Genomic DNA, 18,283 nt, shown 5'->3' with positions numbered 1-18,283 from the left:
CTCTTTTCTTCCCATACATGTAATGTTCACAGTCTGGAACCTAAGGCTTCCTTGTCGTAATTCTTAATCACTGGAACTAGAATTTGCAAAGGTTGGTGGCGGCCTTCCAAGCCATGGCCGTCCCAGCTCTGTCGTATTCAAGGCAGTGTCCCTGCAGCTGTGAAGCACACGTGCTTCGGGAGGAAATGGGAAAATCGAGCGATGCACGCCGCCCCTCCCCAAATCCAGGTTTCCAACTTTCCTGCCACGCTGCTGCAATCCGCAGCCTTTGACCCCCCCCCCCCCATATTGGGAATTCCCAGCCCACTCTTGGCACCCGGGAGAGGGCATCGGATGGGGACAGTCCACACTCCTTTCCTCCACCAGGGAAGATCTACAAAGTCCTGGGAGGCTGCCCAGCCTCTCGGGGGAGGCAGCGGCGGAAGTCCTTACGGCCGGAGGGAGGCAGGCATTGCTGCTTACCCGGGTGATTTGGATACTGTTCAGCTGCTGCTGCCAGTGCAGAATCGTCTCCATCCGGTATACCCACATGTTGATGTTCCCGACCAGCACAGACTTGCCGACTCTCTGCACCAGCGTGCACAAGGACGTGTAGAGGGTCTGCAGCAGCTCCCTGATGAGCCTGATGTTCTGCTGGTCTTCGAGGACTTGAGTGGGGGAGAACAAAGCATGAGCAGTCACGATAATGGGGACATCATACATTTGGTGTGCGGGCCTTTTTTCTCCTCTGTTCTGCTCCTGTCACGTGGGTACTGCCTCTGGGGATGTGGTTTTCTTTCTCGCTGTTATTTATTCGACACTTGGCCAAGCTTCGACACTTGAGGTTACTGGGTAGAGTTTCCATCATCTAGGCCCCTCTTTGTTCTCTTCTCCCTACTTTCTGACAAAGCCTCTTTCTCTCTTCACTGTTTCCCCAGGGCCAACTGGCTCACCTGATCTGAGGGCAGTTTCTTTGGCCCAGCAGTGATGTCCTGCGTAGCTGGTCAGCAGTCAGGAATATGAGCTCTGAGGCTGTCTGCCTGAGTCTTTGTGGGATTAGAGATAAATTACTCTTTCTTATGGGCCTCAGTTTCCCTGCATGCACAGGGACTCGGATGAGCCAAAGATCGAAAGTTGCTTCTAGATCTAAGAGTCTGTGAACCTATTCTGCCTTGTGCATAGCTCAATTTTCCAGGAATTTGGAATCCAGAGGCTTGGTAGCCAAGCTTGGGACATGTGCCCGCACTGAGAAGTGTGAGAGGCGTACAGCAGGGCGAATGGGTGCTCGTGATGAAAGGGTGGCAGGGGACGGTCTCTCCCCTTTGTCCTGAACGCCAGTGACACTCCTCTCTGAACTGGAATTTGGCACCCCTGAAATGCATCTGGAGTCATTCACGTCCATCCACTCACCCTTCCTTAAATCTCAGGACAGGTCTGCTCGATTGGAAATCCACCCGCCCATCCCCATCTCAATAAAAAGGGGAGCGAGGTGGCAGGCGTGGGGGAGTGGGGTGGGGCAAAGCTCACCTTTCAGTACCACTTTCTCCAAAATGTTCATGAAGTTCTTTTGGGCGATGCCGCTCAGGGACGTAAGCTGTGACTTTGCTATCAGTTCCAACAGCTGTGGGTAAAAATAGAAGTTGCCAGGCTTAGAACACAGAGACATTTTTCTCCTCTAATCTTTGCTTTTGAGTCACATGACGCAGAGATACGGACCAACAGGGAGACAGAAACGGCAGGCCCGCAGGAGAATAAAAAGCAGATGCTCACAGTGGAAGACAAATGGGGGTAATTCAAAACCCAGGAATCAGACTGAATGTTTAATTCCCTTTTTCTTTTAAATATAAAGAGTTTGGCTTCAGCCAGGGTAAATTCATTCTGCTTGTCCTACTTCAGCAAGGGAAGCTGAGGGACTCGGAAGGGAACAAAGCCGACTGTGACTGGCAAATGTTTGAGTTCTCCACAATCACTCCCAGCAGGAGTCCTTCTACCCCTCCTTGAACTTCTTCCCCACTGGTACCAACTGTTCTCAAGGTACGTGAAAGCTCACGGTCAGCAAGATGTGTGCTTTCCAAGGAAGGGGCCAGCCTTCTCCAGAAATCTCCTGCTCAGGCCGTGTTCAGTACAAACGTTTGTTAATTAGAATCTCCTACTGCACTTACTTAATCTTCCTTTAGAAAGAGGCTGGTCACAGGGAAAAAGAGGAATTCAGGGTTGTATAGTATACACACACACACACATACACACACACACACACATTTCTACTGAGAGACTAGGATCCTCTGGGACTATGAGCAAGTTACTAAATTTCTTGGTGCCCCCATTTCTTCATCTGTGCTAATCATACTCAGAGGCCCCAGGACTGCTGAGAGATTTGAATGAGGAACTGCCCCAAAAGCATAGTGCCTGGTATGGATTAGGAAAATCAAGGTTGGTTGGTTTGTTGAAGGTGTGTGTCCTAATCCCACTACCCCATTTATCGACAAACAAAAAGAAAGAAAGGTAATAACTTAAGTTGTTGCATCCTTAGTTAGATTTTTCTTTGGTAACAAAATTATTTACAGATGTGGTAATATTTTTAAAAAAAATCTATCATAAATTCTGACGAAAAATGAAACTTAAGATTGGAAGGATGTCTTAGAGATCAGGTAATCAGCCCATTTAACAGCTGAGCAAAGTGAGGCTCAAGCGACTAAGTCCCACCAATTTTGCGCAGTGGGCAGACTCAGCTGAGACCACCTCAATACACTTCATGCTTTCACAGAGTCATCAAACAAAAGAGGTTGATGTGAAGTGAAAACAATTTTACCAGAGCCCAGCAGGCCCCCAACTAAAACTAGCTAGCCGAAGACTTAGAACCAAGACTACTCCTTTACCTCAGAGTTTGAATTTCTGCTCCCAGGAAACTTTGCTAGGGAGTTTCATCCATTGGCCAGGCCCCAGCCCAGCTCCACTTCAGGTCAGTAAACACCGAGTGTGACATTGTGCTGGGCCACTGGACTCAAGGCTGAGGGAACTACCAAAGTGACTTTCCAAAAATCGGGCTACAGAGGAGAACTAAAACTTTTGGATCAAAGCCCTAAGCAATTCAAAGAACCTCTGCTTCCATTTGTTTAAAAACTTCTGTCCTCCTGAAGCCACTTAGGAGCCTGTCAAACCACATATAGACTTTTAATTTCCTGAACATAATTTTACTCTCAGTAAAAACAAAACAAACCAAAAAACCAAAAAACAAAAACAAAAACAAACCCCAAACAAAACACCCCGAAACCTCTCCCGGCCTGGCTTCTGTATCTCTCACACACACTGGGAGAGGGAGCTGAGGCCAGGCTGAGGCTGGCTGGTTAGGATTCGTACTGGCGATCCAGCGCTGGAAGCCAGGAGCTGACCCAGGACCCACAAAGAGAGGCAAGAAGTCTGTCCATCTGTAGAGGCCACATCCACGGGCGTTGACCACACTGGATGACCTCTGCTTGTCTGGTGCAGCTCTGTCACCAACCAGCACGTGACAGGCAAGAGAAGAGTGACAAATGGCACGGAGGGACCAGCCAGAACTTTCGTTTATCTCCCGGACCAACAGCAACCAGATTCAGAAGGCCAACCCGATGGTCTAATAATACCCCGCGCCTCACATGACCAGCATGAGGCAAGATGAAAGAAAACAAAAGCCCTGAGTCCCTCTCCGAAGGGCAGTTTGCTGTGAGCTGTGACTCACCATGGAATGGGAGGAGGGCGGGCAGCTCTCTGCCTGGAATCCGTCCAAAACCCAGCTTCCACGTGACTACCATCTCTTGAAGGCGTCAGTGTTAATCTTGTCTAAAAATGCACCAATCACAAGGACAGAAAACTCTCCAGGCTATGACTATGCATTTGAGGGAAAACAAAAAGCCCTTTCTGATTGAGATGATGTTTGACTAAGCAGAAGGAGGAATGCAGCAGCAAAAATTTCTCAACTGACAGCAGAAGGACGTGTCAAGCACCCTTGTGTTTAGCCCTATCTCAAGAGAAAAGTTCCTCCTTCCACCACCAGGGAGTGGTGGGGTCGGGAGAAGAAACCGTGGAGGAGACCCAGCTTCTCTAGCCGGGTGACCTTTACCACTCTCTCCCATTAGCAAGTGTTTTCTGAGTGTCCACTCTGCCCTAGCGTTGGTGACGTGGCTATGGCCATAAAGACATGTGATGGCTAGACTCATGGCGTTTATGGTCTAGTCGCCGGTGTAAGTCAGTTAACCTCTCAAAACCCTAGTTACTTCATTTCAAAGGTGGAAATAAAAAGATTACCCACTTCACACGATTGTTAGAATTACAGAGATAAATATCTGAAAACCCACTCTAAATTCCAAATACAAGGCATTATTAAGATATTATTTTGTCCTCTTCCAGACCCGAGTGTTTTAGTGAAGTTTATAGCTGCTATCAAGGTTTAGTGAACTTTCTGTGAGGAGCCACATAGTCAATATTTTGGGCTTTGTGGGCCATATGCTCTTTGTCCCAAGTACTCACCTACTTAGCTCAGCAGTGGTAGAGCAAAAGCAGCCTTAGGCAGTATGTAAATGAGTAGATGTGGCTGTGTTCCAATAAAACTTTATTTACAAAAACACGTGGAGGGCCAGACTTGGTCCTTGGGCCATAGTTTACCAACTTCTGATATATAGCTGTATCTGTGATATATATAAATTTAATATATATCATAGATATATCATAAAATTTAAGAAATATCTATGTGTGTGTGTGTGTGTATGTGTATAAATAGAGTTTAGGAGGGTTTCAGAACTAAACTTCCTGCTTCAGTTCCCCCATCTGTAAAATATGCATAATAATAGCATCCACTTTAGAGTTGCAGTGAAGATCTGTGTTCATAAAACATTCACAACAGTGTCGGGCACAAAGAATATACTCATTATTATCATTAGTTTTTTATCATAATGCAAGACTATTACTAGGTAAAATCACTGCTAAGGAGGGCATAGTCAATCAGTAAAGTACACCTGGTTTAAAGATCTTTAGAATCTCTATATTTCAGTTTTATTCATTGTCAACCAAATGCTTAAATGGTTTCAAATTTTAATATTCCTTTCTGTCATTTTTATTATGTTAGTGATACATTTAATAGCTCGCTATCTGTTGGTGAGAATTAATGTTGCTACATTTCACGTCTTACATTGCATTTACCACGAGGTCTTATTTTGCTAACAGTAACGGGGGTCACTACATATCAGGGTCACTACGCATCAGCACTAAGAACTTCACATGTATGATCTGACCTTGTTTAGTCTTTCACGGTGAGCCAAGGGTTGGGTTCTCTACCTGATAAGAGAGGACACTGTGGCTCAGAGAAGTCAAGTACCTCAATCACACTAGCAGTCGTAAGTGGGAGAGCCAGGACTCGTGCCCATTTGTGTCTTAACAGAGGATAAATATTTTGAGGACTTAAGGGCTTCAGCTTTTCAGGGTCAATCAAACGGGCACCTAGGGCCAAACTTTAAAACTAGTAGCAATGTCACGTATTACGATGTTCTGGGAGACAAGAGTCTAGAAATTCCCTATTAATAGGACATCGTGACAGGTGATCAGCTTTTACCAGGAAGGGAGAAAAAATCCCCAGAAAGTGTTACTAACACGACTGGGACGGGGCAGTTGCTTTCCGTGAGCCACTTAGGTCTACTTTCCACGGAAGTAGAACTCTGCAGGCCCCGAATGGGCAGGTAGTTTTATGTAGATCTAGTGGTAAAAATGACAGAATCGATTCCTTTTACTTCTGAGAGCTGTGTGCTAGGGGAGCAGGACTCTCTCTAGCTGTTTATTTATGAAAAGGACTTAGCCAACTGGATTCTTTGCCTCCAGCCACAGGAGAGCAGAGGAAAATGTCTTGTTGGGAAAAGCGGTTTCTTTTCTGCTGGGCAGATCTGAGCCCAGGTGCCAGTAATTTGCAGCCGTGTTCGTGGGGGGAGGGTCAAGAGGAGGAGGACGAGGGGCCGGAGGGCTCTCAGCCGCTGGCCCCCCAGCCCTGAATTCCACGGTATCACTGCCACGTGGGCAGCCTGGGTACCCGGCCCGATGTGCAGAGACTAGTTGTGCCGTCACAGGAAAGGTTCTGGGCTACCAGAGGAAGGGATGCTGGTCACCGCAGGCAGAAACCACATCCTGCCCTTCAGCTTTGGCTCATGCTGGTTTTGGAGACATTGAGTAGGAGAAAAACCAAGTTGCAAGCAATATCACATAGCAAGCCTCGGGGCGGATCCCAGCACGGTCTGAAGTGGTGTGTGGACCACGACTGGGCACAAGACAGACTTCCTCCTTTCTCACTTCGCTGCAGAAAGAGGTTTCCCCTCTCTTCTCTCCCCTTCATTTCATCAGAGCATTAGTACTTACAGAACACAGGAGCTCCCGTCACTTCTCTGCCTGAAACCCTCAAGCGGCTCCCCTTTTCACATCCAGAAGAATCTAAACTCCTTTCTGTGACTGGCCGGTGCCCTTTCTCCAGTGTCCCTCTGCACCACACTTCCCCGACCCATTCTGCTCTAGCTGCACCTCCTGTCCTGGGTTCCCTGCACTGGACGGCGCAGGACCCCCCTCCCAGCCTCTGCCTTTGTCATGTCTTCCTGTGTTGGCTTCGACCCACCCCTCAGGCCTCAGTCCGGAGGTCACCTGCTCGGATTGTCCTCTCCGGGAACCGTCTGGTCTCCCTGTTCCACTTACACATCTCTGAAATGATCTTGTTTCCTCCTTCAAGGACGCTCTAATTGGGATCTGAGCCTCAAGACAGCAAGGCTTGTTTTGTTCCCACCCACTCTACCCCCAGTCTGGCACATGGTAGGTGGGTGACAGATACCTGTTTTCTAATACATCTGTCTTGCAACGCATGTATGCTGTAGCTGCAAGAGACCTGGACAAGAGTTTACCCAAGTCCCGCCTCTCCAGATGAGGCAGATCACGGTCAATGGCAGATGGTCCAGACTGTGAAGCTGGGAGTCATACGGGATCTGGTCCCAGACTGATGTTTCAGGAGTTAATTCACTTATGGTGCATACATATCCCGGACACCATCCCAGAGAGGCAAGCAGCCGAGATCTAGAGGGACACTGAGCAGAAGCAGTAGCTGGCCTGCCCCCTTAAGACAAAACCACCTGGAGGTTAATCATAGGCTGGTGCTCAAAGCGTCCTCTGTCCTGCATAGAACATGGTTAAGAACAGAACTTATCTCTAAATTCTTCCATGTCCTAGGACAGTGCGCCTTGACGTTTGAGCTGTAGGTCTGATGGAGAAGCATGCCTCCGGGCTATCAAAGGTAGGCCAGAGCGGCAGAAGCCTGCGGTTCTCACTGCTCCGTACCCAAGCTGGGTGCCTCCAGGAAGCTTTGGGTCTTCTGGAAGAAACCCTTGGTTACGTCAGGCGCTGCCTCCGCTTGTACCAAGTGCCTTGTCCTTTCAGGACACTTACTTATTCAGTGGACAACAGCGATTAAAAACCTGGAAAGTTTTGTCCTGACTTTGAGCTTGAACACTGACAGGTTGGAAGAGGAAACATTTCGGCGGCATGAATAATCTTCAGGCACGTCAAGATCGAGTAAATATTATTTGCAAGGGAAACATCTCTCTAACTGAGGGCGTTAAAATCCTAAGAAGGAGGGCCAAGTTTATACAAATTAATTGTATTCTCCCTGGAGAGAAATTCGCCTGTCTTCTATCTGTCCCAGGTATTTTTGAACTTGTAACGGTGCCCTGCTCGCCGTTGCAGCAGTCGGAGCGGCTCTGTTTGCCTCCATGTTCCTGCTGCGACTGGGCTTCCTGTCTGCTCCAGCATCGTCCCCTCCACCCTGGGATTCCATGAGGCTGGATGTCACACCGCCCTCAGTCTCTGGTCCATCTGCCCTCCCCCCCGCCCCCCGCCCCGTCCCGTTCTTTCCCGTCTCCAGATTTCTGCTCCTGCCACTTGTGCCGCAAAGCCTGCCATTCACCTCTCTACCTCGCCGAGTCCTGGCCATCCTACAAGGAAGGAGGCTGGTTCTTCAGTCTCGGGTTCTACCTCTTCCAAGAAGCTGTCTCCAATATCCCCTTCGTCCACTCTCCTACACAGGACCGAAACCCCATTTTCATCTCAGTGGTGGAACCTTGTCCCCCCAGAGTAGCCCGGAAGCTCCTGACAAACGGGGGCCACGTGTTCACTGACTCTCAAGTGGCTTTGGCAATACTGGGTCAATGTTACGGGTTGCATCCAGAAATCCCTGTGTAGGAACGGGAAAGCAGTCACCGGGAGGAGCCAGTGATCTCTGGGGATCTAGCAGGAGGGAGCTGTCAACTCCTCGCTATTTGGAGAGCCTCCGTCACTTGTGGTCCTAGCTTACAGATACTGGGAAAAAAACCCTGTTTTTACCCTGAACTGGAGCACTTAGAGTACAGCACCGAATGCTCTCAGGAACTTACCTCCTTGAATGGGAGAAAAATCTGCTGATTGGTATTCAAAAAGTCAGCTGACCTGTCTAATTTATGATATCACCCCATCCCCCTCATAGTAAGTCCCTGACTTATCCTAGAAACTAGACTGAATTTTTGTATAAAATCTATTTCTGGGCCTCTAGTGGGATAAGGTTTAGATTCGGAGCCCTTAAGAAAAAATAATTTGATCCTGCGGTCTCCACAGTGGGATGGGAGAGGACAGCAGGCAGAAAAACCAGAAAACATCCAGCTCTCCATTTCATCTTTAATCTCTCTTATTTCGATCATCTTCCTGTGTGTGTGTTTTCTAATGCCTGTAATCAGGACCCGACAGATGAGGATATTAATGGCAACAAGAGATTCTCCTCGAGTTCTTACCCTGTACCAGGCACTGTTGGAAAGGATTTAAATCAAGTTGTAACTCTCTGGGCAACATGACGGGGCAGATACCATTATTAGCACCTTTAATAGGTAGGTGAGTCACAGATGAATTTATGAACACACATATATGGGGAGTACATGCTGACATTGTTTGGGGTCAATGGTCCAAAATACCACTATGCTGGGCTCCTGGCCATCCCCCTCATTTTCACAGGTGCTCTCCACTTGTCTGGGCATACCCCTGTGTCTGTGAGTGTTCCCCACTTCTGTGGGTACCCAGATATTGCAGGATCTGTTATGCAAAGCCTGAATGCTTATTATGACAGAAAGCCAGGAATTCTTTTTTTTTTTTTTTTTTTTAAATTAACATATAATGGGAAACCCAGGAGTTCTAAGACACAGACTTTCTATGGTAGCACTGGCAACCTAATCCCCACCTTGGGCCCTCAAATGTTAATTCCCAATCATTTTTGCAAGTCACTTTCAAGTAGGCTCACAATGGCTCTGTTCTTTTGACTTTGCTGTGTCTGGGTGACAAGCCTCTTTCCCTCTATCCCAGCTGCTCTGTCCCAGGGGAAAAAGAACCCCTGATTTTAAGACCCAGGTGGCAGGGGCCACCCTCCACCCAAGGAAGGTGCCGGGTCTAGGGCAGTGCCAAATTAAACCAAGGTCACTGCGGCCAAGGAACCCGGTGAAGGGGTGGGGCTTGTCAGGCACATCACGACCCACCAGGGGGTTGGCAACAGCACGCCCTTAATTTAAGGCATTGGGTTTGAATTTGAGTCACAGTGCCATATTTCAGCCTTTTGTTGGCCAAACCGCCAGTCAACTTAAACTAAAACATGTTTTTGGAAGAGACTTTTAGGGGTGGTAGGAATGCAGTAACTTGCTGGAAACGTTCAAATGATCTTAGGGTGGTAATGCAGAAAAGAAGTAAGAATGTGCCTAGGTTTCACTTGGGATGTTCTTTTTTGCTGCAGAGGGCTAGAGAGTGGGGTTACAAGCGTTTGCTTATCCTTTTCTGATCTGCTAACACCTGTGGGTCCGTTCATTCCAGTCAGGAGGTGGCCCTCAGGGTTCTCCAGGACCTTGCTGGTCTGGAGGGGGCATCAAGAGCCAAAAGAGAGAGCAAGAGTGAGCGAGAGCGAGCTGGGAGACCAGGTCAGAGGCCATCCTGGCATTAAAGCATTAAAATCCTCTCTTCTTTTGAGCCTCCCTGTCTTGTGTTTGAAAACACTGCATGCAAACTAGGGCATTTGGGCTCCCGGGAGTTTTTTGAGCTGGTTCTCAAACTTGAAAACACAGGGATCACTTGAAGGATAAATTTAAGAAGCAATGTGTGGGCATCACCTTCAGCTCATTAAATCGGATGCTTTAGAGGTGGGCGTCTGTAGACCAACAGGCGTTGCAGGCGATTCTAATGGACAGCCAGTTCAAATGAGAACCAGTGGGCCATCGCAGGCTCATGTCAGAGAGCCAGGAGTCAGTGTGTGGTCTCCAAAGTCCTCTCCTGGTTTACTGGAGACCTGTTTTCCCTACTGGCCGCGCACTGTGCCCTGACTGCGTTAATCAGCTTTCTCCTCCTCCTGGTGACCAAGTGCCAAGCCCACCACCAGCCCAGCCCCTGGAATCCTCGCCAGCTCCAAGCTGTGTTGGCCTTGAGGCACGGTGTAAACCAATTTTTTAAAACGACCTTTCATAAATGGGTAAGTCCTTGCCTCTAAAGGGTTTAAATCCTCTTTAAAACCCACAGTTATATTGTATTTAAGCCATCGGGCGTGTGTAGGGAAGAAGGTGAAGACAGTGAGTAGAACCTGAAGCCTATTGAAATAAGGTACGGACGCTGTATGAAAACCTCTCCAGTTTATGTTAAAAATTTTTGATTTTAAAAAAATTCCATAAAATTTTCATATTTACTGGCAAAAATGATGAAATCTTGCAATAGGGGTGTTAGCCATCTCTTTTATTTCCTCTGCATGGTCTGTTTTTGAAGATGACAGCCAGCATGAACACAACCCATTTTTTAAAAATGTACTTGGCCTTAAAGAAATTAAAAAAAATTTTTAAATATTTTTAAAATTTTTTTTAAAGGCTTTTGAAGCTGGTTCAGTCATTCACTGGAACTAAGGAGTCACTGTAGTACTGTATTAGGAAGCCATTAGGTAGAAGTAGTCAGATGCTGGGCGAGTGGGGAGGGGGCGGGGACATATTGGCAAGCTACTCTGCAAAGTTGGTTTAAGGATAAGAAGAATATATGAGATGTGCATAAAGTTACTTAGTAGAAAACCCTCAAAATGCAGTGCCTATCATTAAAATGTTTTAAGCTCTTTATAAAAATAACATTATTTCTCAAATTATAGAGGACTTGAACAGTGAAAGGGAAAAAAAGATGGTTCTTTCCAAAATAGAAACATTTTTCCACTACCGCTGAACCTGACAACTCCGAAAGCATGTAGCAGTTTCTCTGACTTAAACATTATTTACAGAAAAGTGCTCATAGTTTACAATTAGATACTACGAGATACAAGTTCTCTATCCTGGGTCTTTATCAAGTGCAAGATTTCCCCCCCCCCCTTTTTTTAAGGAGAAAAACATTTATCAGCTGGCCTGAAAAGGCGTATTAGGGAGAATTAATAATTTCGGTTAGTAGGTAGTAATAAATATTGTAGCTGACCCTGAATAACAGGTTCTGGTTTGCAGGGTATCTCCATAGAAAATACATTACTGAGTGGACAGCCACCCTGTGAGGGGTTATAAATCCTTACAGAAGGGGCAGAGGAGGCTTAGGGAGGCTGAAATAGGCAGAAAGTAGGGCCTGAAATAGCTTGACTTCAGACCATTGTACTTTTCCATCCTCTGCTTACAGACGACCCACTGTACAGTGGAGAGTGTGGACTCGAAGACAGACTCGGTTTCCAATTCCAATTTTGTTGCTTACACAGCTCCGTAACCTTGAGCAGGTCATTTTACCTTGCAGTGTTTCCATTTGTTTAAATGGATCGGCAAAGTCCCTCCACTACGTAGGGTGCATGGAAGGATAAAGGTGAATGTACAGAATTATACGGAAATAGATTTTTGGCTACTGTAGTCTTGTCCCTTTGCTTTATTTCTTGGGAAAGGAAAAACAGGTAGGAAGGAGAACTATCTAAAACTGGACCGTTTTGCTGATCCGTTTGTAATTAAGACATCAGAACTGGGTGTCCTCCCCTGACACCTAGAACATGGAAACTATTCATATTCTTAGTAACAGAGTTTCCAGCTCTTGCTGGGCCTCTCTCCAGCCAGCCTGGGCCGGGTTGCAGGCCACAGTGATCTCCCTGGAGCGGCAGAGTCACACTGAATGACACGGACATTTCATCCAGAAGGTCTCTCATGTTCATCCCTTTTGGATGGCAATAAAGGCTCAGCTGAGAGCAGACAGACCTGCTCATGTGGTCACAGGCTCAGCTCAGAGCTTCTGAACTCCAAGGAGGCCTGGGTATCAGGTCCGCTGGGACAGCCAGGCCTGTATCTGCCCAGATGACAGGTGAATGACCCAGGCCTCATGGGGGCTTGATGTCATCACTCTGGCTGAGCCGTGGCTATCATCTGACTCAGTGACCCAGCACGGAACAGCACAACCCAGGAGAAAGAATGAAAACCCAACCAATCAACACCCCTTGTGAGTAAATTCTTTCCTGCTTCTGAGCCTAAAACATCTGAGCCGCAACCTCCCTGGTTGAACCACGGACAGAAATGCACCAGAGACCAAAGAGCGGGGGAAGCAACAACAATGAAGCGGTTAAAAAGAATCACGGACTTGAGGGGCATGGCTAGGCTCATGTGCTTTACTCCATTCATCACGAATATTTTGCCAAAACTCATTAACTGCGCCCCCCCCCCCGCCCCCCCTCCAACATACGGTTTCAAATGGAAAGCAAGTGACCCAAACAGGTAGTTTCAAGCTTTGGTGAACACGAGACTGAATACGTCCTCCCATAGGATGGAAGGGAGTCATGGGTAGGAAGCACTGGGGTGTTTGAACTCATCTGGTTTTGTAGCCTAAACCACGACTGCCTTGGGGTCACCTAGAGTCCGCTCAAGCAGGTCAGGGAGGAAGACAGTGAGAACAACCCGAGGGAGGAAGGTTTGTAAAACATGCCCTGGTGTTGCTTTCTGCTGGATTTGCTCTGGCTCATGTTGCTGCCTGCACTGTGTCCCCATTTATCCGTGGGGGCTGGGAGTGGCTCACATGAGCATCATGGCCACTGCTGTCTGTCAGAGCCAATCTCAGGAATGCCCTAATGGGACCCACACAAGCACTTGAAGTCCATCTGGAGAGAAGGGGGTGGACAAGCTTGTTTTCTGCTTTCCTCAAAATTCCCAGTGTCCTAAGAAGCTATTTGGCTGGGGCAGGGGCGGGGGGTGGGGCAGATAATGACCTCAAGACAACCTGAAAAGACAATTCAGCCCAGACTCGCAACCTTCAGAGACTTACCCGTACGACGTAGTTAAACCTTCTGGAATCCAGAATGGCCGTTGAGAAGTCCAACCTGTTGAAAGCTTCCCCCAAAGTGCAATAGCCGTGGCGCTGGATGTGAAAATAGGGGGTGCAGAGGTCATTCTCCAGAACAGTCCTCCCCCCCGGACTCTACTGACAGGCTGGATGCCGGTCTTAGGTAACTTATGGCCACCTGTGGCTTTCCTGTGCCATGAGCAGCTCTTTCTGGGAATCCCCTGCGAGCCACAACCATGCGGGGTATAGACAGCAGCTGCGTTAGCCAGTGACTCATGCATTACACACCCCTCTTCAAGATTTGTACCATTTGAGCCCTTGCACAGACTTGAATGGGGAGATCATCAGTAGCTGCTTATCAAGGGAAGGTTGGGAGCTGGATGTATGATGGGTGACCCGATGCTAGTGGGTCACTGTAACGTCTCCTGGGAGGGGAACTACACTTCCCAGGTTCAGCTCTGCCTGCTACCCTGCCTCGGATCTTTAGTGCTTTTCTCATTGTGATCATCAGAAGCATTTTTAAGGCTTCATGAGGCAGCAAAAGGAAGTTTTGCTCTTTGACCTGTGAACACACAAGGAACTGGGAGCAGAGAGCCCTGACTCTGCCCCAGCTCTGCTCCCAGGATCTGGGTGGTCGTGGGTAGGTCCCTGTTCCCCCCACCACCCCCAGCAGGGCCTCAAACAGGCAGGGATGTACATTTCACCAAGGTCCCTGACACTGAGAGAGATTCTATCATTCTACCAGACTGTGTTGTATCCTAGGTATTGGAGCAGATGCCCGTGCAGAGAGAAAATATACATAAGAGGATTTTATAAAGTGTCATGTGAATGTACTTATTACAGTGTCTTGTCCCCTGCACACTCTTGTTAAAAACTTCTGCCGTGTTTGGCCATGAGCCCTTCCAGGGCTAAACCTTAACAAAGTTGGAGTCTGAAGAGATCTCAGAACAAAACAGAGGCACTGCTCTGGGGGAAAGGCCAGGACTTTATAACAATACATTTGAGATGGGTATATTAATCTTTATAAAGCATTTTACATAATCTCACTGAGTGATTTGAGAGTCTACTTAATGACTTTTGCTTCTCACTCTGTAGCCCTAAACTCTGAAGGTCGGCTAGGTGACGGGCTGCCAGCCACCATCACCGGCACCCAGGACAACGGCCGCGACCTGAAGTAATATTCTTGCCCGGCTTCCCCTCTCTACCCTGTTGGGAGAGGCTGAAAGCCAAGCATATTCTTTAACAAACGGACAGATGCTCACCTCTTTAGTACTTCCTTTGTGAACATAGATCCATTTTTCTTGGTGGAAATCTACAGAGACAATAAATAAAAAGAAATAAAAATTTTAAAAAATTAAAAAAAAAAATAAAAACAACCCCCCCAGCTTTAAAATTTGCAGCATGCCCCAAATTTTAAACCTGTTTCTTTTTCACATATCCAATGGGTCAAACATTTTGACAAAAAGACAGACTGTACGGATAATCTAAGAGATGTAAATGCCTGATTTCTGCAGCAGATTTGTGCCGGTGTTACGGCCCACTTGGTCTGAAGCACTGCACATCTTTGATCATCGGACTTATTAGAGGACCAAAGCTCCAAGTTGGGGGGGGGAAAATCAAATATCCAAAGACAAGTTTGTTTTAAATGCCAAGCCTACAGCTGAGGCAAGGCCATAAAAAGTGGAAATAAAGCAGGTAACATGAGGAAATCATGTTGTCCAGGTGGCTTAAACGGAAGAGCTGTAGTTCTTGCTTACTAATAGAACTTTACACTCTTATGTACGGCATTTTGAAACGTAATGGGATTTATGCAAGGAAAGAGGGAGAAACAGATCTATATCCCAAGCCTCAAAGCTCAGTGTCAAATAAAAGCACATGCTGGAACGGATTCAACTGGCCCTATCCCTGTATCGTAACTAAATTAACTACGTCAGATGTAAGTGACCAGCAGGAGAAAAACACCCCGACTACCCGCTGACTTATAAACAAGTCTATAAGGAACACACTCTTGCTTGTAACACGCACAGCCGGCTTTCGGACTGCAGAGACCCCAGGGACCTCTGTCAATGTCACCGTCAACATTCAAGCAGATGTCTCACATTTGGGGTCTGATTTTCTTTCTCCCCCTGCAAAGAACCCATCCTAGCGATCTTCAGACAGCCTTCTTCCAAGTTCAAAGCAAATGGCTTACACTGAGTTTTGGTTTTGCTATTCAGCATGTCCTTCTTTCTCTTCTTGGCTGCAACATCATAGTTCAGGCTGTTGAAAAGATTCTCCTTGTTGTAGACTTCCTTGTTGCAGTAACTAGGAATGACAGAGCAGGGGATGAGCTGGGACAGTGATCCTCTAGTAAGCGCTATTTCTAAAAATAACTCGCTGGGTTATAAAACACAAACATACATCTTTTCCAACAAAACAATAAACCCCCACGAAAAGAACTCTGTGCAGGCACAGACCTCCCTCTTTGGGGGTGAAATATTCTTGCGTCTCTGTGAAGGCAGGGATGGGGGCTTCTGCGTCTTTTCAATTTCCAACAGTGCCTGCCATTGTGTCCAACACACAGCCCTGTACCCTTTAACCAAGGGCAATGCTGGGCACCACAATATTACTTTAAGCAAGAATGATGACTGCAGGGGGAGGAGGGAGAGGGAGGATTACTGGTATCACTGTAGTTCCACAATGCCTGCATTTTGCAAAAGCACCCACCCTAAGCGGCTTTCTAAAAAAACAGCTTTATGGAGATATAATTCGCAGACCATACAATCCACCCATTGAAAGTGTGCCCAAGCGGCTTGTAACGAGCATGCTCTGTCATGCCTCTGAAACATGATCACATTTGCCCAAATCGGACTTATACCCTCCATTTCTAGGCGATGTTTTGTGTACAGTGCTAATTGTTTAGGTTTCATGTAATTCTGTGACTAACACTAGGCATCATGCTGTGGGGTGAAGACCTTGGGTCCTAAATGAAACCAGCTGAATTCACAGCTCATAAGTTTATAAGGGCTGAAAAGACAGAACTGCCCCCATCACAGGTCACTGAAGGACGCACAGGTTCACTTGGGGTCAGGTGCATATTTCCATCGGTAGGCTGAGTTCTAGGCTAGTACAAACCCCTGTAACATTGCAGTGAGTCTCTAAAGAGTTTCTGCAGAAGGGATGCCAGAGAAATACTGAGGAAGAGTGAGTAGCTCTTCCAAACCCCATGGGTATGGATGCAAGAGGCAGGATTTCTAATGCCCACTGATAAACATAAATTAGGGCCTTTTTCTTCTATCACCAATATATCAGAGTCCTTTAATTTTCTGAGTCCCTTTGCTGAATTTAAAAGGGGATTTGCTTTAAAGCTTCTGACATTTGGCTATTGGGTAAAAGGAGGCACACCTGCACTTCTCCATTCCACGGACGTTATGTAAATAGTAAAAGAGAAAAGAGGGTTTAAAATAATTTCCAGTATCCTGTTGCTGAAATCAATCTCTTAGGTAGCACTTCTGTAAGTATCTTGCTACATAAATGCTTACATGTGACATCACCAACAATATTCTGGGCCCATGGGGAGGAGCTTGATGGATAATCATTTTTTAAAAAAAGATTTGATTTGTTTATTTGACAGACAGACATCACAAGTAGGCAGAGAGGCAGGCAGAGGGTGGGGAGAAGACTCCCTGCTGAGTGGAGAGCCCGATGAGGGGCTCGATCCCAGGACCCTGAGATCATGACCTGAGCCGAATAATCATTTGTTAATCTGCCCTATAAAGGTCATGTTTAATACTATTTACTGGGTTTCCTAAGAGCTACAACCTTCTTCTTTTCATTGGGGCGAAAGAGGATATTTTTAAGTTTCACAGTGAGTCATTAAAGCCAACAAGAAATTTCTATCAAAGTTGAGGAGAAGGGAAACAGGGAAGATCACTTGACTGGTCCAGGATATACCAAAGCTAAAAACAGCTTTAGAAAGCAAAGGGAGAGCCTTTTGTGTGTAAAAAGGCCACATGAAGGCTTATTTTTAAAGAAAACATACTTCTGCACTCTGAACAAAAATTGAGAGCCTCAATTCCACCTGTAGAGAACCATAAAATAAATCAGCCTTATTCTCTTAATCCCACATTTGAGATTTAGCAGAAAGTTTTCAGAGCCTGGACCATAGACTGTGGCCATTCTCCAGAAATTTTAAATATTTATAGTTTCTCTGACTCTCTTCTAATTGAGAACATTACTCAAAGGAATTTGAGCACCTGCCTTCCTTATTGAAATGACAATCTGCTTTAAGCCCAAGTGACTCATTTTCAAAGTTAAGTTTAATCAGAATTTGACATCATTGAGGATGCTCTCCCACTACTGAATGTAGATAAACTTCAACCAAAGACAAGGCCTGCACTTTTCTCTTGGTTTTTAGGTTTTGGACTCCAGAGGTAGGTCCTGGAAGGAAGGGCTAGGAGATTCATTTGTGTTGCCTGCTTATAAGTTTTCTGTCAAGCAATAATTTATTCAGTTAGAGGCTATTTTGAGAGTTCAATTTCATCCATTTCAAGGAAATGCAAAGCCAATGGAAAATTACAACTGAAAATTTTAACAAGAAAAGCCACCACCATTTAGGAACCATGACATTTAATTTTTTTTTTTTTAAGCAAAACTATTTAAAGAGTCTACTTTCTTCATTAAATTCAATAATATCCACTAAAGTTGCTATTTTGTGGTCCGTTTTTACTAATCTTGATTTTTATAGACACAGGCCTAGAATAAGAAAAAAAGACCTGTCCCAGCCCTATACTGTCAACAGGCACTTAACCAAGATACCGAAGAACAACCTTCGAAAAGGTGGAAAGATTTCAAAATTAAGACCATTTGGGCAGAGGAGATAAAAAGGGAGGAAAGGGAATAAAGAGGCTGATTTCTCATTTTGTTTGTATTAACAGGCCATCTAAGAAAGCCAGTGCCTGCCCCCAAGGGCTTAGCTTTAGAGTAAGGCCTGTGAGATTTCTATGCTAGTTTG

General features: G+C 46.3%; 1 protein-coding gene across 1 annotated transcript in view; it reads right to left on the bottom strand.

The window, feature by feature from the left end:
- Window positions 1-18,283, bottom strand: part of FBXO32 (F-box protein 32) — a 33,840-nt gene that overhangs the window by 12,274 nt on the left and 3,283 nt on the right. The window contains exons 2-6 of the mRNA XM_059165685.1: window positions 15,482-15,594; window positions 14,553-14,602; window positions 13,273-13,365; window positions 1,507-1,600; window positions 463-647 (exon numbers count right to left, since the gene is read on the bottom strand). Coding sequence (XP_059021668.1) covers window positions 463-647; window positions 1,507-1,600; window positions 13,273-13,365; window positions 14,553-14,602; window positions 15,482-15,594 — 535 coding nt within the window. The remainder of the gene's footprint in view (window positions 1-462; window positions 648-1,506; window positions 1,601-13,272; window positions 13,366-14,552; window positions 14,603-15,481; window positions 15,595-18,283) is intronic.

This window comes from Mustela lutreola, chromosome 3 (genome assembly GCF_030435805.1).
Source record: "Mustela lutreola isolate mMusLut2 chromosome 3, mMusLut2.pri, whole genome shotgun sequence".
Lineage (NCBI taxonomy): Eukaryota > Metazoa > Chordata > Mammalia > Carnivora > Mustelidae > Mustela > Mustela lutreola.
This window is presented reverse-complemented; position numbering and strand designations above follow the sequence as displayed.